Source organism: Macrobrachium rosenbergii, chromosome 13 (genome assembly GCF_040412425.1).
Source record: "Macrobrachium rosenbergii isolate ZJJX-2024 chromosome 13, ASM4041242v1, whole genome shotgun sequence".
In the NCBI taxonomy this organism is placed as follows: Eukaryota; Metazoa; Arthropoda; class Malacostraca; order Decapoda; family Palaemonidae; genus Macrobrachium; species Macrobrachium rosenbergii.
In genome coordinates, this window is record NC_089753.1 from 43751375 (window position 1) to 43774016 (window position 22642).

The following is a 22642-nucleotide window of genomic DNA, read 5'->3' on the forward strand; positions in this document are numbered from 1 at the left end:
GTTCTGGTGAAGCTTGCTCAAGTTAATGGCTGTTTTTGCCTTGTTTCATCCCTGCATGGGGCTGAGAGGTTGGGGGCCTGTAGACAGCACTAATGGTTCATTGCAGCATCCTTTCAGCAACCATCGTTTTCCTTTCTGCTTTTAACATTACACTAGATTCTTCTTTTGGTCTCATCTTAGAATATTTTATTTTCAGTTTTCATTTAGGATTACATGCTTTGGAGATCTCTTACTTTGTTTCATTTTCTGTTCTTATTTAGGATCACATGCTTTGGAGAACTTCTACCTTGTTTCAATTTCACTTCTCATTTGAGATCACATTCTTTGGAGAACCTTTACCTTGTTTCATTTTCAGTTCTCAATGAGCAAGCACTACGAGGGTCTAGTAATTATAAATCCATAAATAGCATACTAAACATTAAAACACTGCAGGTAAAGTTAATAACACAAAGCAGGTAAAAATTCTTTTAATAAAATTTGATACTATTCAAGATAAGTTTTTCAAACTGGTAATTTTAACATGTGCAAAGAAAATTACCTCCTAACTCTATGGTAAACCTAGAACAAGCTTTTTAGAACAAATCTGATATATAATAAAAACTTTCTAATAAAAACTTTTTAAAAACACATGGAACAAAATGTAACTAAAATAATCTGGCTATGCAAAACAAATTTACAGAAACTTTTGCATGCAAACATTTTATGAATAAAAAATATGCAAGACAAATGGAATGATTTTTTCTTTTATACAAAATCTCACCAAAACAAAACTATGATTACAAACATTAGACGAGCTTGCTTTAAAGGCACTTTTACTCCCTATAAGTTTTTATTTTAAAATATCTACTTTACATGATTATTTTTTTTATGAATAGATGACTGGCATTAATGAAGCAAATCATATGATGAAAATGTAAAGAAATATATATACTGTATAACATGAATATGTATGAAGTATACAATTTACAAGGTGCAGGGGATTTGATCCACCAATTAATAATTGTCTGATATAATACACAAGGAAACACCCATTAAATCCATTAAGTTTTTGTCAATCAGCAGAATTAAGAAGTCCAGTACAGTAGCTGCCAATTTACTGATAATCACAAACTAGTACCATACTGGAACAAGAAACTGCCCTTTCAAAAAACAAATTACTATACAAATACAAATTTCTGACTAGATCTGATAGAAAACGTACCAGGGATACATACTGGGGATTTTATTTTACCTGCTAAAGGAATTGTTAGGATCTCTGGCAGGTAAAAAGCCACCAAACTTATATCATTGGTAATTTTAGTGTGCATTTCTACGTACTGTGAACAATTTTTTTTTTTTTACACATTTACAAGCATCTTGCTTTTAATAATTTAGACAAAATAGTAAGTTTACTCCTACAGTATGATTTAGAAAATATAGAAAAAAAAATGGACATGCTTTTATCTTCAAACAGGATACAGATTTAATTGTACATAATTGTTACTCAATGTCATGTTACATTAAATTGAACACAACACAAAGTGCCTGTTTTTAATCTGTGAAATTATGTCAAAGCTTTAAAAATAAGGCTATAAAGAATATCTTTATGACTTGACATTAGTTCAACCTGAATTAAAAATGCAGTTGCTGTTAGTTCCTGTAAGCATGATTATTGTGGTATTGTTCCTGCAATCATGATATACTGCTCTGCTAAGAAGCAACATCAGTCTGATGTCTCAAATAACTGTGCATCACTCAGGATGCAATAAGCAAAGACACATTAAAAATCTTCTTATAGGCTGAAGAATACCAATTTTACAACTATAAATCTCAAAGGAAGCAACATATTTCCATTCCTTTAGTCCTGAAATGTTAAATGCAGACATTGTAACACCCAAAACATGAATCTTTATGGCATTTTTTTATTTCAAAAAGCATAAAATACACTTGCATACTCTACTTTTTTAAACAAGAAAAACAAGACCTGGAAGAATGGTCTGATGTCATTTAACAATGCTGGCCGAGACACTGCTTTTGAGCAGATATTGAAACAAGCATAATATTTTGCCTGAAAAATGAGGCACTTTAATTTTAGTCTCAGTCTCTAGTTACATTGTCTGTAAATTTTGTACTACCATGTCTTTGTACTCACTGTTTACCAAAGCTAGCAATTGTAATAAACCAGAGGTAACTGGAGTATGTTGTTCTCAGTGTTAAATTATTTCTAACAACTATCAAAAATATTTAGCATATCAGGTCTAATATTTACAAGAAATATGCCTTACTACGGTATATATAGAGGGCATAACATCTGGGACTACAATGATTATCAATGAAATCTGCCAAAAACCAAATAACTAGTTAGTTTACGTTTATAATAATCATGAAGATAAAAAGTAGGTAAAAAGTGGTTACTAATGCATATTTGAAGTAGAAGCTGCTTGTCCTCACACTTTTATCTCAATGAAGAGGACTGTTTGAACCAATTAATTTCACAAATAATTCAAACAAAAATGCTACAGAAAAACATCCCCTTATTTGCCACTAATATTTTAGAATCTGCTGAAATTTTACTTCAAGTCCCAGCCCAAGAAATTTGGTAATAGATTATCCAGTTGTTTGTCAAATCTGTCTATTACTTCTGGCTTACTGTTAATACATATATAAATTAACTTTTAAATTGCAGAGATATGAATGACCTAACTTTTGTACTTGCAACACTTTGCATTTTTGTAAATTAAGTTCCGAAGGAAAGCTGTAATATTTTACACCTAGTTGTTAAGGGTGAAACACTCCCAGTTTATAATGTAGGAAAAGTTAATTCATAAAGTAAAACAAATTGCAACAGGAAGATGAGTGGTCTGGTGGTGATGAGGGGGGGGGGGGCATGGTGCCCATGTCAAACAACCAAGTACAGTACTGTACTGGGTTGTGGGTCAACTGCTACTCACACCTCTACTCTTTTTTCTTTTTATTATTATTATTATTATTAGCATCATCCAGACCCCCTAGGCCACTCACCCTCACCTCCCTCCTAATTAGCAAGTTTCCATATATGAAAGGTGATAATTTATGTTCCTGTCGAAACAAATGCCAAATTTTTAAAGTTAACCGTATTTCTCCTAGGTATACAAACCATAGCCTTTCAGTGGTGCATATCTTGCTACCGGAAGTCCAATGGGGAAAATTGGTGTACAAAGTCATATCCTATTTCCCAACCTCCTTGGGTTATCTCTCTTGTTAGTTAGTACACGGACCAGTCCAGGACATGCACAAAAAGGTACTCCATATTTGAAAGGCCACAGTTTGTGTACCTATGAAAAATACAAACGACTTTCAATATTTGGTATATCACAAAACTACCAGAGTGCAGCAATACTTGTTGATACATTAAATTTAACATTGTTAAAAAATATTTTTATCTATTAAACCTATCATATATTTTTGGCCTATCTCATATACCACAAACCTCTAGATAAAAATAAGAGTATATCAAGTTATGAAGAACAACTTTGTACAGTCCATAAAAATGGGTGGTTATATTTTCAACTAAAAATTTCTTAAAACAAAATACAGTATATTTTTGCATGGTCTTACTTTCTATGTAAAACCACAAAATTACAGTTTGAAACTGTTAAGGGGGTTATGCTACAATGAACATTGTAAAACCAACTCTACAAATGGTATCTGCATCTGCATTTTCACATGAAACTTTATACATGACAAAATCATTATAAAAGCAGTTGCCCATTTCCATTTACGCTGTAACTTATGAAAACTTGACAGTGATAAAAGAAAGGTGAGAACTTAATACAGCAAAGTAAATCACAAAGAAAACACAAAAAAGAATTGAACACACAAAGAATTGATGAACATCATGAAAATCGAGAATTCTTCAGGTTAAATCCATTATTTTACAAAGACTTCCACAAATATTGCATTGAATTGTATATAAGTATACTGTATAAGCACACAGAAATGAGACAGGCAACCCATCTAACAAAAAAATAAACATTTAACTATTTTGCATTCATTCATAACTTAAAATACATACACAAACAACCACATACCCAATGACTCCATTTGGTATTTTTAACTTCAAATCATACACTTCACAACATATAGCTTACACAGTATAGTATATGCCAGTGTATCAGATGTAACCCTATTTTACAAGGATATTTTGTGGAAAAAAAATTTTAGTATGTTCATCATACATATATTTTAAGATATTTTGAAGTGATTTTGTGGGGAAAAATGTATAATTCTGCTCATGAAATACAATATTGCGAGAGCATACTGGAATAAATTATGAGATCACCTGGACTATGAAATTTACCATAAAAAAATGTGTGTGTGTTACCGCAACAGGCCACCAGGGTGGCGCTATGATTTGTTTACATCCACTCACTGCAAATGGCTGATAGGCTAACTGCCAACGTATTGTAAGCAATTTTTCGTAAGTGTCATAACCGCCTGATAATTCAGCTTGTTTTCAATATTTTATTATTAACATAATTTACTGTAGTTGTTAGGGTTGTTTTTCAATGTTTTATTATTAGCAACATATTTTGTGCCAACCTAGTATGATCACCGCATGCTACGCCTGGCCTGGCCTAGCCTACGGCACTCGGTCTCCGATCTGTAATAAGACTGCATTGGACATACGGCAGTTTCTTTTCTTAATACCACTTATAAATAAAGTGCATCTAATACACTGGCAAATAAGGTAACTATGTTTCACATCTTTTATTCATACATTCTTCAAAATGTGTGGATTTTACATGACTAAGCAGAATAACGACTTTGCAACACATGCCTCAATGAATGGTGTTTACTTTATCTACCAGTAAGGTGTATCAAGGATAAAGGTTATACCTTATAATACAGATTGAAGTATTCTAAACCTCCTAGACTGAATGAAGGTACAGTAAAAATATCCTCAAGTGGCTGTTCAAATGAGCAAACTTACATCATCTTGCATACTCACATTCAACTTTGATATTTTCATTAATGAAACAATTCATTACATGTACAAGGCTAATTGGCAGTGATTTGTCACAATTACACTGAAAACTTTCAAAACAAAACATAACGACATATAATGAATTTCCCGTGCACTTCAGTAACTTGGAAGATCTGGAAGAAGAACTTTTTTCATCCTAGCTGATGGCTCATCCTCCTCACTCTCGGATTCAGCAATATTAGCACTATAGTAGGCGGGAGTCTTAGAGGAGCACCTCGATGAACACAAATAATGCATGAGAGGGACACGGTACATCCCACAGAAGTCGACAAATTTGATATGTTCGACACATGACGAGAAGTACATACCTGGTAAAGAAGAAAATTCTCAATATTATGTAGTACAGTACAGTATAGGAAAAGCAAAACATTCCTTGACCTGATGGGGAAAATTCAAATTTACAAAAATGTGCAGTCCAGTACTGCTTTGCTTCACCCATAAATCCTGATCACATTTCCAGAAACACTTCCGTGTATTTCATGTTCAAGCACTATATATAAATCACATATTCCAACTTACGGCATGCATGTCTGGTGTTACCAATTCATTTCACTTCAACATTCCAATTAAAAGAATTTGCTGTTTTAAGATCGTGTGAGAATTTTCAAAACAAATTTAGTACTAAAAACCTGGATACACTAATAATAATAATAAAAACAATAATTATAACAATATATTAGTATTAGTCCTGAACTCACCTTTACAATTAGGGTTGACACACCTATTACCAGAGCTTAAATACGTTATGAGAGACTTTGGAAGATCTTCCTCTGTGTAATGGAGTTTCTTCAGCTTTATTACTCTGGCCGCTAATTCCAATAGTGATGGAGGGTTGTACATCAGCTCTCTTGCACACGAATTTACAAATCTTGTAACAAGGGGATTGTCACGGAGACTAAGCTGAAAGACCAAGATCAATCTATGAAAAGTACTAAAAAAACAAAGCAATTGTAATAGATTACTACTGTAAATAGTAAAAGTTTATTATTGTGTTCTACACAAACTTCTAAATTATGGATCAGAAAAAAACCACAAACAATACAGTTAATACTATTATCCTGATAATCTTGCATGCATTTTCTACCCAATCTGACCTCGTGAAATACTGCCATAACAATGGTGAGTGACATAGGCCTATATGTGACTAACTTAATTATTATTGCCTTTTAACAAGACTGTAGCCTTCAGTAACTTATAATTGCCTTAAAAAATGCAAGAGACTGCTTAAAGCAGCTACAGTTAATCCCTCAGTGATATTTATATGGCAATAATTGTCTAAATATTATTTTTACACTAGTCAACTACGAAAGCACAAGACAACTAATGCAATGTCCATTAGCGACACCAGACAACACTAGTGTTCAGCACTGTTGCTCCTGATATTTTACTGGTAACCACATGTACCTTAGTAATAATCTTAATACTGTATAGTACTCTATTTCTTAATAGAGAAGGTCAACTATATGCATGTAAAAATGATGCAAGAGAACACAATGCATTACCTCTAATAGACCCCTCAGCTTTACTATGCCAACAGGAAGACAACACAAGTCGTTATTATGTAGCAGCAATGATCGAAGGCGTGTGAGGCTGGCAATGGAACGTGGTAAACTCCGCAATCGATTTTCACAGAGAATTAGAGCTTGAAGTTGGTGGAGCTCTCCAAGCTCATCAGGTACATTTTCTAATAAGTTACCACCAAGGTGGAGTACATGTAACCTGCAAAAGGAAAAACATTTTTTTCAGAATTGAATAGAATATAGACTTTAGGCCAAAGGCCAAATGACGTGACCTATGAGGTCATTCAGTGCTGAGAGTAAGAAGATTTGAAAGATGTATAAGGAGGAAAACCTTGCAGTTGCACTATGAAACAATTTTCAGGAGCGGGTGGAAAGGAAGATGGAAGGGAGAGAAGATAAGTACAGTAAGAGGAATGAAAACAGTTGCAGCTAAGGGCTGAAGAGATGCAGCAAAGAACCTTAAGTAATGCCTACAGTGCACCAATAGCACTAGCCCCCCATGGGAAAAAAAAGTTAGAATACAGTAGAGTATTTTAAAAACGTGGGAGTGCTGTACACTATTAAATAAGAAATCAATATATGGTAGTACCCAACTGCCAGAGCATCCTAAAGTACTGCACACAACCTTTCGGGAGTGTTGTACACTTAAATAAGCAAATCAATATAGTACCCAATTGCAAGAGCATTCTAAAGTACTGTACACAATCTTTCAAGATCTTTGTCTTCTAAATATGACACGTTTCCAAAATATAGTTTCATCTTTGACAAATCTCAAGGCCCAACCTTAAAACCTGGAACCTATTGTGTTAAACTTTTCCTCATTCCTTCACGTATACTCAAAAGTTCAAATTAAATTGCCACTTCACAATAAAGTCTCTTTGCTCGAAAGAATAGAAATGGGTTTCCCTGCTAGGATTTAGCAATCTTTTTTTGGATGTCCTCATGCATCCCCTATTAAGTAACCACATCAGATTACTATGTTAACATTCATCAATTTATCAGCTAATGTAACATCCAAATCCCCCTTTGAAATAAAATTCCTTTAAATTTTGATGCATCTTAGTTATCTGAAGATATGAAATACAGAAAATGCTACATGTCCTCAGGGTAAGCTATGTCGAGGAGATAACATTGCAACTCACGTAATCAATCTGTCAACCTACAAAGACTCGGCTGATAAAGGTGATTGAAGAAAGACATGAATGCTGGTATGACCTATGGCAACTGGCCCAGGGCAGACATTTTTGGCAAACATTTATTGTGGCACTATAGCATCCCAGAGGGTGCTGCAGGATAATTTTGGTCCAAATTTGAAATTTTAAAAAAGTCAAAACTGTTTAGTGATCCTAGATCCCAATAATAAATTGGGATCAATTTGAAAAAAAAAAAAAAAAAGATCCCAATAATAAAAAAAAAAAAAAAAGAGGCATACCAAAATATGAACTACAGCAAAAACCCTGTGAGTAGTATATCATAAAAAGTGTTAACTAATGGGGTTACCTACATCTGATCTAAACAAACCTAGCCAAGGGAGTTGCATCCTACCTTGATACCCCTAAATAGTCTATTACAACCTAAAAATAAAAAAATCCTACCTTGATACCCCTAATAGTCTATTACAACCTAAAAAAAAAAAAAACAGCAATCAATGCGGTACCATATTTTAACCTAACAAATTACAAATTTCTGTATATATTGTGTGGTTGTGACCTAAGCTATAATGAGGAAAAGGTGTTGCTACTTTATTTGTAGCTAAGCCATATCCAGTGACTCCCCTTGTCCACTTGAGTAACTTGTGTTATTACAACTGTTTGTTCATCTGTACATTGTAACCATGTACTGACATCATTTCCTTCAGCAATTATTCTTTAGCCAAGGTTATGAATGGTTAGTACTGTTACTTCATCCTCAAAGTTAAGAAATAACATAGCCTACCGACTACCATGAAGCAAGTTCTTAACAATAGTGAAATATAGTTCCTCTGATAGATTCCGGTGTGATTATGTAAAATTGAATACTAAGCTCAGTCAAAATCTATTATCTATAGTGCATCACTATACTTTGATCGGAAATAAGTAAATATCCAGTTATGTATATAAGCAATTCTGTATTTATTAATATACAAAACGGAATAAAAATGAGAGCTTTTGACCGTTTGCCCAACAGTCTTCTTCAGCCAATACATAACTGTGGATTTTTAATTATAAAATCTTGCTTAACCTACTACAAACTCCCTTCTCTAGCAAAGTAAGGGGGGTGGGGGAATCCCCACCGTGAAGCTATACTTCTAGGGTCAGTTCAAGTCAGTTTTGGTGGGTCCAAAACTTCTTTGATAAAACGCAGTCCTGGCTTAATGATTATGAGCTTAAAGATAATTTCCTTTTATTACTTATTGTAAATTTATTTTTAATGACAGATGCTGGTTTTGGAGTCACTTTAGCTGGTTTTGGAGTCACTTTAGCTAAAATATTATAAATGACTTTGGTGCCCTTGCAAATGTAAAATAAGATCATGCACCTACAGTCAGGATGATCCATTGAAAATATCTGAGAACAGAAATTTCTCTACTTTTAAAAAACTAAATGTTTAAAAAATCCAATGAAGATTTTAAAATCCTTCCTTTCACCATGAAAAAGAACAAATTTCTTGTGAAATATATGAACATAACTACTCTTTGTGTCAGCCATTACATTTGCAAAAGTAGAGGAAAAAGGCAAAAATGTTAATTGATATCTAAAGTTTTGGAGGACTTTCACCATATTCCAAGTCCATTGTTGTCCAGGTGTTCCATTTATTCGTGGATATTATTTGTTACGTGAAAGGTGCTCTGGTACATACAGTATTCAGGAGCCCTTCACAAGTTTTTTTTTTTTAATTGTCACATAATAATCACAATTTTCTCCCAATTAAAACTCTGGTAATCCCTTCCACTGTTAAATGTCCCTCCCCAAATTCTGAAAGCATGTGACATCTAGCTATGTGCCTCCCAATGTCAAGGTAAGGAATACACTGTATGGAATTCAAAGGAGAAATATGGAAGAAATATGGATATCCTGTTCCAGTTAGGACCCAGTGTGCGAGGTGCCATTTAGATGAATTTCTGTATGTGACTAGGCCTAATGAACTAGGGTGCTCTTGGTCAGTATTACAATTAAGCTTCACCTACCAGAACTGGTCTATTCAACTGAAATTTCTATGTAAATCAAATAATACTAAATGAACTTTTGCTACACACTTCCGAACTAGGGCACACAATAAATAAAAAAAAGAAAAGAACCGTAACTCACCCCTGCATGGTCTTCACATCGGAGAGGATTTCTGTAATTTGGTTGTTCCCGAGATACAAATACCGCAAGTTAGTCATCTCGTACAAAAGTTGGGGGAACCGCGTAAAATTATTACCACTGATGTTCAACTCCCTCAATTTTGACAACACTGGAAGATCTTTAGGAAGCCCGTCATCACTCAAACTGTTATTCTTAAGGTACAGAGTCTGTAGTTCGGGGAGTTGTAAAATAAAGTCGTTTATGTGCGTAAGACTATTATTCGACAGATCTATGCTCTTCAATTTGGAAAACCTAACAATTTCGAACGGCACGGTTAACAGCATGTTGTTGTGGAGATAGAGTTTGTTAGTGACTCGATCGTAACGTTCGCTTTCATCATCGTCGTCGTCGTCGTCATCAGAAGACGACATTCTGGCGACAAAATTGCTGTCTCTGTAACCACTACCCGACGGTCTGTCGCTGTCACCCTCGTCGGCCGTCGTTTCAGAATTCACTTTCACACATTTTGATTCTTCTTGCTCCCTGATGCTGTTTTTCAAGTGGACACTAATCGTTTCATTATCAAGCATCAAATACGAGAAGTCCAGAGTAAAGGAAGACAAATCACCACTTGAGCCACCCTCATCCGAGCTTTCTGATGAGTAATACATGGCTGGTCGAGGTCTGATGTCGTTTTAAAAAATAAATTTAGATGATTTTGAAGTTCAGTGTCATCGCATGGCGAGATTTTAAAGCCACACACGCAGTTGTTCCGTAGCGGTACTTCCTCGACCGAGTTACATGACACTGTGGGGGTATACAGCTTTAGCCATATATATCCCTTAGCAACTGGTTGTGTTTGTTTACGTCACAGGAGAGGTCATGCATCTTTCATATAACTAACGTCTCTGGTAATTGACAACAGTAATTATTATATCAATAAAACTGTTAGTAGACGAATATTACATTATGTAAATGTGTAATTTTTCAATCTAACCCTTTCCTCTAAGAATTTCGTTGTATTTCTTGATATGTTAAATATTATAAAGCTGTCAACCCCTCGTGTTCACGTGATACGACAGTGATTACGGTAATTCGGACCTTGCCTAATTTCATAACAAAGCAGTTTGGTTATAAAAGGACCTGCATAGGAAAAACTATTTTCATTATATTGTTGTGGATTAGGGTGTCATAGGAGAAACATTCTGGTTTAATTTAAGTGAGTTATTGCAAATTTGCTTATATGCTTGCTGGGATGAAACTTGGTGCCGTGTGAAAACTTAATACATGTTTGCACGCATCACGCATGGTACGTGTGCACAGGTGTTATCAGCACTATGCTTAATAATCCTTCTTTGCTTCATGAGGACCTTGTCCCTCTTGGAGATAAAGAAGGCGTTCTAGGACTAAGTTTTCAATTATCACACGTTTGTGATGTAAATGTAAAACAGCTTCGACTGATTTTTTCTTGTTTCATAGTCGATTAGTCCAAGTGAGCCTGTCATTTTGTAATTTCTCAAATGGCCATAATTTCCATTTCCCTGCTTATGAGTGTATTGTCATTACAAAAACATGCTGGGAGAAGACGTAGGAATCTCCGATTTGGTGTTTTTATTAACTAGAAATAGCGAAGTTAGCTACTGTTCTTTATTGCTTTTTAAATCATTGTGTTCCTACGAGGGATATGAAAATTTTAAGCTTTTATGGAAGAAGTTTTCCATTAAAGACTTCCTGTTCCTGCCAGTATGTACCACAACGTTTATTAATGATGAGAAAGAATTCAAGAATGGCACGATATTCGTAAGACTTCACGATGTTAAACATGCATGCTTTCTTATGTTAATTTGTCAGAAGAATTATTTGAGTGCAGAAGGGATGTTTTACATCAACAACTGTTTGGCAATCTTTCGGGCGCTTAGTTCCAGAATCTTTTTTAAATATTTATTCTTGGTAATCTTTTGTTCTAATGGGTAGCTGGCGTTGCAACACCAGCGGTCATTGAGGGCGACCATTTTTCTTAGAAATCAAGTGAATAACTTGACAGTTTAATTATAACTCCCTGAATATTTAGTTTTATCGTGAGTCTCGGACCTTTTAGAGAGCGTAGAGTGGTTTTTACCACCAATGACAGGCGATTACCTTGTCTAGGCCATGTACACTTGAGTTTTCATTTCTCAACAAACCATTTAGACTCGAGAGTCTAACTCAACTTTTCTTAAATGTGGTAAGACTATGTTAAACACTACACCACAAAAGAGAGAATTGTTCAAGGATCTCCGTACTTTTTTTTTTTACTAAAATTTAAGGAGAGGGCATTTTGAATAATAACTTTGTATTTGAAGTTCTGAATTGAAAATCAATTGTGTAAAAAAACTAAATTGATATTATTTTGTCTCACAAAAATCTGTTGTATAAGTTAATTTTTATTGGTGAGATATTGCAATGATGACATAAAATAATTTTTCGTGTTAGACGATTCGAACCCCCCCCCAAACAAAAAAAAAAAACTTGGGAGAGATATCATTCGATACCGAATTAAATAATGTCTTCAAAAATTATGAAATGGTTGAAAAGTATGATGTCTAAGAGAATTGTAATGAAAATGTGACCAGTCCCAAAATACTGTAATGGTCATTTTAGAGTTTAAATGCTCTGGAGGGGTCAGTCAACGACCTTAGTGAGATAACACGACAAAACTCAGACAGGCACGGGGTTAACATGTGCTTTTCCCAGCCACAGTGACGGAAGGAAGAAGTGACGTTAAAATGAACCTGAAAAGATAACGGACAGACCCAACTAGCTGTTGTTATGATGTTTTAAGGGTTCGGTCTTTCTTCATGAATGCACGTCAGGTGGAATTTTAACTGGTGAGGCGTTACTCAGGAAGCGATCCAAAACAGAAATGTAGTGTCTACATAAGCACTCGACAAACCAGCAGACTGAATATGTCTTTATTCCAGAATAACTTGACAACAAACTACGACAACTTACAAAGAATAAGTATCGAAAATAAATATGTGGACAAAATATAGTTTCACCAGTAAAAGAAACAAGAAATTTTTGAATAACACTTATTATTTTTATTCAGTAGATGAACCATATTCATATGGAAGAACACGGGGGCCCATTGACTTTGAATTTAGGAGAAATACAAATTTCTGGGTAAAAAACATGATTTGGCTAAATACCCGTATTTTTATTACAGGATTAAATTATATATTTACAAATATTACAGGAATGTTTTGCCCCTGTTTTCATTATAAGATTAAATTATACATTTACGAACATTACAGGAATGTTTTTACTTTCTAAGTTCCCTGTTACTACCGCAACTATCCAATTTACGGTGGCAATAGAGTTCAACGATATGACATTGATAAAGCGTTTCTTGAAGAGAGAGAGAGAGAGAGATTGTGGATGTTGCTATTACACTTTCATATATGCTGTAACATAAGCGTTCAGCAACACGGGTTATCGGCCTATCCAGAGATGAAACACGTGTATGGGCATGTGACTACATTCCCGCCAGGAGACGAACTACAACTGTCAAGTGGGTGAGTCAGTTTTGACGGTCGTTTCGTTGAGATGGTGATGTGGTGGCACGTCCAATCTTTCTCTCTCTCTTCTCTCTCTCTCCTGTTTTTGTACAAAACTATTCACAATATTTTCCTGTTAATCGAGCTTGAGAATTTGTGTTGTTGGTTGCAACTTTTGATAACATTGTCAGGTACATAATCATATTTAATATTGACAATGTTTTCACAGCATCACCAAGAGGTCGGCCTAATATGCCAGCAGCAACAACAACAACAATTCTCTTAGAAGTTCCCGAATCATTGAGATGACCTCGAGGCAACTTCGACCTTGGAGACGGCCATACTAGACACAACATTAGCCAGCTTGCACCTGCGTCTTTATTACTATTGACATCACGAGCTTAGGTCGTTTGTTTGGCACTCCATGGAATAAATTTATTCCAACAAGGGTTATGAGTTGCCAAGAGGCATATCTTGTAGCGAGACAAAATGATGGTAAATAAATTCTCATTGGTCGCCTGAATGAAATCCGTTAGGTTAGACTCACAAGTGGTCTTGTGTCTTCAATCGTTCATTTTTGTTTCCTTTTCTCAGAAACTTTTGGGGAATGCGTTGTCTATTATTTTGTCGCTTTTATGCTTGTTATAGGATACGTGAGCTGTTCAGTCCCAGCTTTTTTCGTCAGTTCTCTCCATGAAATATTAAGTTTAGTATCGAACATTATTAAATTTCATATCTACCATTATTTATTTATGTTTATGTTCTGACAAGGCATCTGCCAAAGGTGCTTTCAAGACAAATGTCCTTATATCTTCAACAGCCTAACTGACTCCCTGGCAATGTTAGAGAATTTTGAAATTTAGCCCCTCAGTGCTGTTAGCTATTTTAGGTCTAGGAATATACGGTAGCAGTTGTAAATAAAGTAATATGACTGGATCTGTGCACTGGACGGTTGGACCGGTTCATTTTGCTTCTGAGAATGTGGCTTTTAACCCTTGAAGTCAAATGCCATTGTGTTTAGAAGGTAGGATTTCATTTCCTGATGAGGGATTTCTAAATGAAAAAAAGAAGAAAAATACTGAGGCTGAGCTTCACTCGGGCAACTTTGCCTGAATTCGTATGTTTTTAGGGGTATATTTGATGAAATGCTAATATTATGCCTATGTGGGATTATCTTTTGTTGTTTTTCAGTCCTACTGTAAAATCATCGATTTCAAATCATTTTCCTCCTATGGCGACTGTCCTGTATCACCACTAACAATTTCACAGTTACCCCTCCCGACTGATGTATTATATCAGACTGGGAAAATAAAGAAAAATCATCCATCGTGTAACAATACAAAAACATTTTTTTTTTTTATAAAATAGCAGAGAGGGGATCGAGATGGCTAGTTCCAATCCCATAGACATTACGTACCGTCCCGAGCTCAGCCATAGGACTTATAGTCTCTAATTTATATGGTAGTCAGTGGTGAGAAGTTGACTCTGGGATGGACGACGGTAAGTCTGAACGTGAGGTTCATTACCCGTTGACTATTACTGTTTCTCGTGGGGGATAGTGTCATCAGTGCACCTCACTTGGTGCACCGTAAAAGCATTATTTAAGGTTCTTTGCAGCGTCCCTTCGGCCGCTAGCTGCAACCACTTTCGTTCCCTTTACTGTGCTTCAGTTCATATTCTCCTTGTTCCATCTTACCGTCCATCCTCCCTTAACAATTGTTTCTCAGTGCAACTGCGAGATTTGTTACTCCTTTCAAACTGTTCTACTTTCAGTTTCTCTTTCAGCGCTGAATGACCTGGTAGGTCCCAGCACTTGGCCTTTGTTGACCTAAATTCAGTATTCTATTTTATTCTACTATTGCTGTCATGAAAAACAAGCATATGGATAGACATTACGCTTTACCATTTAGAGATTATACATAACAATCGGCCGTATGGGACTAATCAACCGACGTCGGACTTCCTTTTCAAACATCCACTGATTATAATGACCATATATAAAACTAAAAAGAATAGATTAATATAATTAAGAGGTAAAGTAAATGCATAAAATTGATAAACAGCAGCTCACACAGTCTGCTGTTATATGGATACTTAACGACAGAAAAGGGAAAGATCGCTTAGGCTTATGTTCAAGCAAGTGAACTTGACTGCAATGCTTATGGAAGGGTAATGCTTAAACTATAGTTTGTAGTTACATGACTGTATATATATTTTTTTTGCATAGGAATGATATAATAACTGATTAATCGTACGTAGTTAAGAGAAAAAAATCATCTTTGACGTTGAATTTTCCATTTTTGGGGTATGTAGTTTGCTACCTAAGAAGAACCTTTACGAGTTTACGCCTTCTTTCTTTACCGAAATGAACCATTAGATGAATGAGCGAATAGAATGCAAAACGCAACAAATAATACAAGCATGTTGTGAAGTCACCAATTGCACAAGAATACCTCATTGTAATTCAGTTACCTGGAAAAAAGCAAAAACAAAAAGAGAGAGACAGAAAGGGAGAAAATGGCAACTATAGAAATTTCAGTTACCCTTCACAGACGCAGTTCAAATAGTGTGTTTAGTTGGTCTTCAACTGTGTGTAAACCAATTCCGTATCGGATATTTGGCGAATTAAGTGAGAAATTCTTGATTACCACACCCTGAGTGGTATTTGCGTTGAAAGTAACATAGTCTTGTTGGTTGTTAGTGCTGTGAACTTCAAGAATCTTCCTACTTAGTCGGCAGAAGGAGGAAATCCAAGAAGACTGATGTTAAGCAGTAAGTAGGTTAAATCGGTGGCTCTATCAATTTTATTTGGTCCGATATTGTAGATCATACTGGTAAAAGTAGGTTTTATATGTTGGTCGTATATTGAGCAGGTTTCGAAAAAAGTCGAAAGTCAGCTGTATTGATTAGATTTATAGAATTTCTCCAAGTCATTCACAGCCTACTATCAGCCTTTGGAACTGACTTCGTTTAGCGAATCTTGTTCACCATAGCCCTATATTAGTACTATACTACAATATAATGAAACACGTGTTAAGTGCCGTTATACTAGTATTACAATCGCGTGAGATGTTTTTATTTGTTTTTTATATTTTACTTGGTTACCATTCCAAACACAAATGCTTTGTTTTTTTATGCTTGTAAGAAGGACGACAGGGATACAGGACTGAACTTCTCGGCTTGGGGCTTACGTTAGGCTAACACTTGCTTGTGTGAGCTACATCGGTACCATCATGCACTGTCAACACTGAATGTTTGTGTGGTTTAGCTGTGTATAAGTTTGCATAAATTTATTGGGCAAAATGCTGTTTCTTGAGCATAGCCTATATCATGGGGTTCTAGGGGCGTGCAAAGTAAGCGTTATCTTATAGACACTAATGGTATATCCACCAACTGCAATCGCTACTTGTTCATTTGATTTTCTTTCGTGCTGTACTTCACCGTCTGCTGAAGTCGCTTTCATTTCGTAAGTTGCATATATACAATATATATACATTATATACACATACATTTACATATAAATATACATATACAGTACTGTACATATACAAATACGGTGTATAGTCTCGAGTAGTGGAGCAAGCTAACTATCTAAAGTCGGAAAAAAATGATCACCAAGAAGTGCATCGTTAAAAAGCTGAAACTAAAGGAATATAAAACCATTTGCATACAAAGGTGATCACATTTGTGGCTGATCTTCGGATGAGGGACAGGTATCCAAGATTAACCCAGGTACTGGATTAACCATGGGTTAACCTCAGCGCGAATTACTGGTAATCTTTGGTTTCGCTTTTAAATTTCTTTTGAGCATCTTGTGAAAAGTGAGGGCATTAGCAAATACAATGTCAATTGACATAATAAGATTTTTATTTGTTACTTATATTATTGCAGATCCTAAGGGTTTTTTCATGACTGTTATACAATTTTTTATTACGCTACTAGGGGTTTAAATAGTTCTAGGTGATTTTTCACTTAGGTGCACAGAGAGCATTAGACTTATAGCCAGTTCAGACTGAATATCTCTGTTGATTTAATCTGACATTTAATCTCATTCGTCCAAATGGACTATGATGCACTATATCTGGGCCAGACGAGTAAGGAATTAACTGACAGAATAAATCAGCATAAATATTCAGTTAGAAGTGTCCAGGAGAATAAAGCTCTTAATAACATTTTCTCCAGAAACCTCTTAGGAGCTGCATAATTACAACTAACAAACAGGAATAATATTGATTGAGTCTAAGCATATATATGCTCTTGAGCCCCAACCTTTGCAAGATTTAAAAGAGAAACTAAAAAGATTGTCAGTAATTTGTGCTGGTGGCCTTAGTCTCTCACTGGTTAATACAGGACCTGACTTAATCCAGGAAAGCTGTTTCTTATCTGAAGATCATCGACCTTGAACTCAATGAACCCTGTATCCACTGAAAGGCTGTCATATTCTTTCAAGCTTTGTCTGTTTTTTCTTTTTACCAAACTCGTCCTTTGTAATTTTGTTCTGTCATCTTTAGTTTGCTTGAGAATGCCTTAGAGTAAAGACGAAAGTTATGGCATTCAGTGTTCAGTTTCTTTATGGCCATATACTTTTTTCACATATCACTTTTCATTCTCGTGATGGGTATATATATATATATATATATATATATATATATATATATATATATATATATATATATATATATGTAGATAAAAAGGCCCATAAAACACTATTTGAACGTTGCAACCATATATTTCGAGCACTCTTCTCGGTGCCCCTGTACACTGGTAAAATATGGACAGGTGAAATGTTATAAGAGTATACAAAGCATATGTAGGTGTGGCATTAAGTCTCCGATGGTAGGCAGGTGACCGTTTCCCAAGAAGGAGGGAAAATAAACAATTCCCTAGTGGTTTTTGGCCATATCAACTCCTGTCTGGCGATGCGTCTGGTGGTCGTATTTCCTGGAACACCTGCTTGAGAAGAGGCCTGAGGATTAGCCCATCGATGTCATCCGATTTCCAATGTCCTCCTGACAAGTTCATATTGGATTTTATACAAGTTCATAGATGATTTTATACAAAAAATTAATAGCTTAAGCATCCCCTCAAATAACATCCAATTGCTCAGCCTAAACGTTGAGTCGTTATTTACTAAAGTCCCGATCGCCGACGTGTTGTCTTTTTTAAAGAGGAAGTTACAACCATATGAAGACCATTTTCCTCTTGGCATAGATAAAGCTCTAAAACTAATCAACCTCTGTGCAACTAACGTGTTTTCTTTCATTGGTAATTTTTACAAACAGAAATTTGGCTGTAGCATGGGCAGTCCTCTATCACCCCTTCTAGCAAACTTGTACACGGAATATTTCTAAACAGAAATTTTGTCGTCTGTCAAACCCCATAATATGATCTGGCTTAGATACGTAGATGATATTTTTACTTTCTGGGACAATAGCTGGGGAGGCTCCAGTGAAATTTTTTAATAGACTAAATTCGCTAGTTCCGACCATAAATTAAAAACAGAATGGGAAAAGGACGGAAAATTTGCGTTCCTATATGTACTGATCATAAGAGAACAGAACAGATATTCTTTCACAGTATATAGGAAACCCACTTTTGCTGTTTCCTACTGTATATTCATTTCTTAAGCTACCACAATGTCTCCGTAAAGATCATGGTAGGGTGCAACTTATTCCTCAGGGGGCTTAGAATATGTTAAAATGGGTACCTAGAGAAAGAATTCAACACCATCCACCAACACCTAACTCAACTGCTCTATCCATCACACATTATTGAGAAGGCTATTAACAAGGCGAATAAAATATACTACAGAGGTCCCATTCACAACAGACAAATAGATTTTAAAAACAAAATTAAGCTTCTGTACAACGAGAACATCCAAAAAGCCACAGAACAACTCAGGTCTAACAATCCTTTTATTTTCCATCAACCCAAATCAATTGGGAGCTCGCTCATTAATGTATACTTAAAAAAAAAAAAGGGGAAGAAGCCAAAGTTTACAAGATTCCGTGCAGCAATTGCAATGAGGTTTACGTGGGGGAGACGGGTAGATCCCTCTCGCAAGGATTAATTGAGCACAAAAGATCAGTACGGTATGCTTCAGGGAGTTCGGGGATTTTCCTACATATCAGGGACAAAGGACATATTATGATAAACTGGAGCGGGGTGGAGCTGGTTTTCAAAAGTAGCTGTCCGTACAAAAGAAAGATGCTGGAATCTGCTATCATCAATCAAACCAACAGTATGAACTTGTCAAGAGGACGCTGGAAATCAGATGACATCGAATGGCTAATCCTCAGGCCTCTTCTCAAGCAGGTGTTCCAAGGAAATACGACCACCAGACGCATCGCCAGACAGGAGTTAATGAGGCCAAAAACCACAAGGGAATTGTTTGTTTTCCCTCCTTCTTGGGAAACGGTCACCTGCATACCATTGGAGACTTACTGTAATGCCACATCTACATATACTTTGTATATATTCTCTTGTAACACTTCATCTGTACTTACTTTACCAGTGAACAGGGGCACAGAAGGAAGTGCTCGAAATATATGGTTGCGACATTCAAATAGTGTTTTATGGGCCTTTTTATCTTCATATTATACTGTGGTATTACAGTAAAAGACATTCATATATATATATATATATATATATATATATATATATATATATATATATATATATATATATATATATATATATATATATATATATACTCATCACGAGAATGAAAAGTGATATATGACATAATCTCATGCCTTTGTAAATATTTATCGAAACCAAAATACCTCAATATTTTTCAGATTCATAAAGCAAATGTTATGGCAGTTTTGACCACCTTTGATAACTTTCAGTAGAAGTATCAGTACACTAGTAATATATATATATATATATATATATATATATATATATATATATATATATATATATATATATATAAAATTTTAATCTATTATATGGAGTGTGTCTGATATTTTACGGGTGTTAATATAAATGAGTTTCTCGTGTGATCAAGAACACCTGTTAATGTATGAATTGCATAACTCATTGTCTTTCAAAGTGATTAAATTGTGTTTTTGTCATTCCTTTTTCTGAACCATGGGGTTTTCCGCTTTGTCAAATGTATCTCTAGTGACTGAGTTTTTCTTCTTTTTCATGTCTGAGAACTGGTAGGTTGTAAGTTAGCCTTGGAAATGTTAGTGTTCATGATAAAATATGTATGCATATTTATATATATATATATATATATATATTTATATATATATATATATATATATATATATATATATATATATATATATATATATATATATATATATATATGTATGTATGTATGTATGTATATATATTATTATAAGGTGTTATAATATGTAAAACCATTCTACAAATATAATATGTGTCTCTATGAAAATTTTGATGTTTTGCTTGCAGATTTGTCATTTGTTGTGATGAAGTGATTTTAAAATGTCTTTTCTTACAGATAAATTGTGTATCATGTGATCTTAAAATATTTTGATATGTTTTTTCATTTGTTTAGTATATTGTGCAGTATGCTAAAGTGTTATTAACTCGAATTCTTATAGCGTTGTAGGGAGAGAGAGATATTTACACAGGTGGTTGGTGTGAAGGAAGTCGTGTTTGGATAAAGGCAGAGGCCTCTTGTCTTATCTGACAAGCGTAGACAGCTAGCGGTGAATTGCCAGTTACATATTTGTTCTGTGTGCCTATTCTGAAATCATTATCTGTGTCTATGCTTATTCTTTTTCGTAATCTGAGAAAGAGAGAATGAGTGAGGTAGGTGAAGTTAACATGCTGACAGCGAGCCAGTTTTGGTCCAAAAGCACTCCCTTCTGTTTGCTCAAGTGTTTTGAGTGGGCGGATGGTGTCGATCATAGATAAGAGCTCTGGCATATTTCCTTCTGGGCCTTAGAATTCCCTGTATGTATACCATACATGTATGTACACTTTATGTATCATGTATTCTGGGAGGGCTTCAAGATAAAAGTGCAGTACTGAACCAGAGTCAGGTAGTTAGCCACAGGGTTACTGGCAATAGGTCCTATCCCTCTCCCTCCCAAATACCATTCATGTATAAGGGTGTTATACTAGTTGCTTTCCTGTTTGTAGAAGTTTTGTTAAACTCACCCAAGAAGTGTATTAATTTTGTAGGAGTGATCTGAGGTATTATTTTGTGCAAGCATTGTGGAAAGTGTATAATGGTGTAATATTTACAAAAGGTAATGTGATGTTTACTGGTTTTTATTATGTTAAGAGTTAAAGTGATGTTCTAGGTAAAAGAGAATTATTATTTTGATAAGAGGTGAATAATATCTCTTATAGTGAGTTCTAATGTGTCTTGCCGCTAATTATATATTGTTGTATATGTCATTGTGACTTGGCAGTGTTGTCTTTGAGAAAGTCTTAGAAAGACGTGAGTTTAACCTTTTTTAAAAGTGAGGGTAATCTTTTGAAAGATTGATGTAATCTTCAAACATATTTTTGTCTTAGTGAAATTGCTGTTGGTGTATTTCCATTTTTGCATATTTCGTTCTTATGTGTCTGTGTTATCATATTACTCTAATTTTATAATTACTGTTTTACAAAGATTTGTGCTGGTGATTACTTAGCATTTTGTTAGTGCATATTTATTATTGAGATTTCAGAGAATATTTATATGGATTCCAGTCAGTAATATTTCGGTGAACATTTGTGTTGAGTTTAATTAATCAGGTATATGTTTAAAACTTGAGTGATAGTTAGTGGTTTGAATCTTACTTAACCAAATTGCTTTCTTAATAAATTAAAGTTTTGTGCATTAAACTTGATTAAGAAATACTTAAATCTTACACTGTTGTCAGATAACAGTAAATCTTTTTGAGATTGTGAACTCTGCATATAACTTTTGAACTTAGAAATAAATTTGTCTGTTTAAAGTTTTAAAAGCACAGTGTTTCATTTTGACCACCAGTAATTAGAGAAATTAATGAATGTGTACAAGGTAAGTGATACATCTGTTTTTTCACCTGAGACTTATCTAGGTGAAATAGAACCAGGGAAACAGTTATAGTGTTTGTTGAGGTGATGCCCATTTTCCACTAGTCTGTTTACAGCTTGTTGGTTGTTACCTCACCCATAACTTGATAAAGTTACATTGATTTTCTCAAGTGATAAGTAAGTTTTATGGGATCACTGTACCTTTAGAGTATTCAGTCTTAATATATTTGTTATGAGGTTTCAAGTATCTGGTCAAAGTGAGGTAACTTTTTGGTATTATTTTTTGTGTAATATCCAGGTGTTTGATCGCTTCGTGACAAATTA

At 34.9% G+C, this 22642-nt stretch overlaps 1 protein-coding gene across 1 annotated transcript; it reads right to left on the minus strand.

Annotated features, from left to right (window-relative positions):
- Positions 1–451: 451 nt before the first annotated feature.
- On the minus strand, positions 452–10665 carry LOC136845254 (leucine-rich repeat-containing protein 58-like). The gene is made up of 4 exons (XM_067115368.1): positions 9813–10665; positions 6508–6724; positions 5704–5905; positions 452–5313 (listed from the first exon to the last, which is right to left on the minus strand). Exons 1-4 carry the CDS (start codon positions 10460–10462, stop codon positions 5102–5104), a joined length of 1281 nt encoding a protein of 426 aa, XP_066971469.1. The 5' UTR covers positions 10463–10665; the 3' UTR covers positions 452–5101.
- Positions 10666–22642: the final 11977 nt, after the last annotated feature.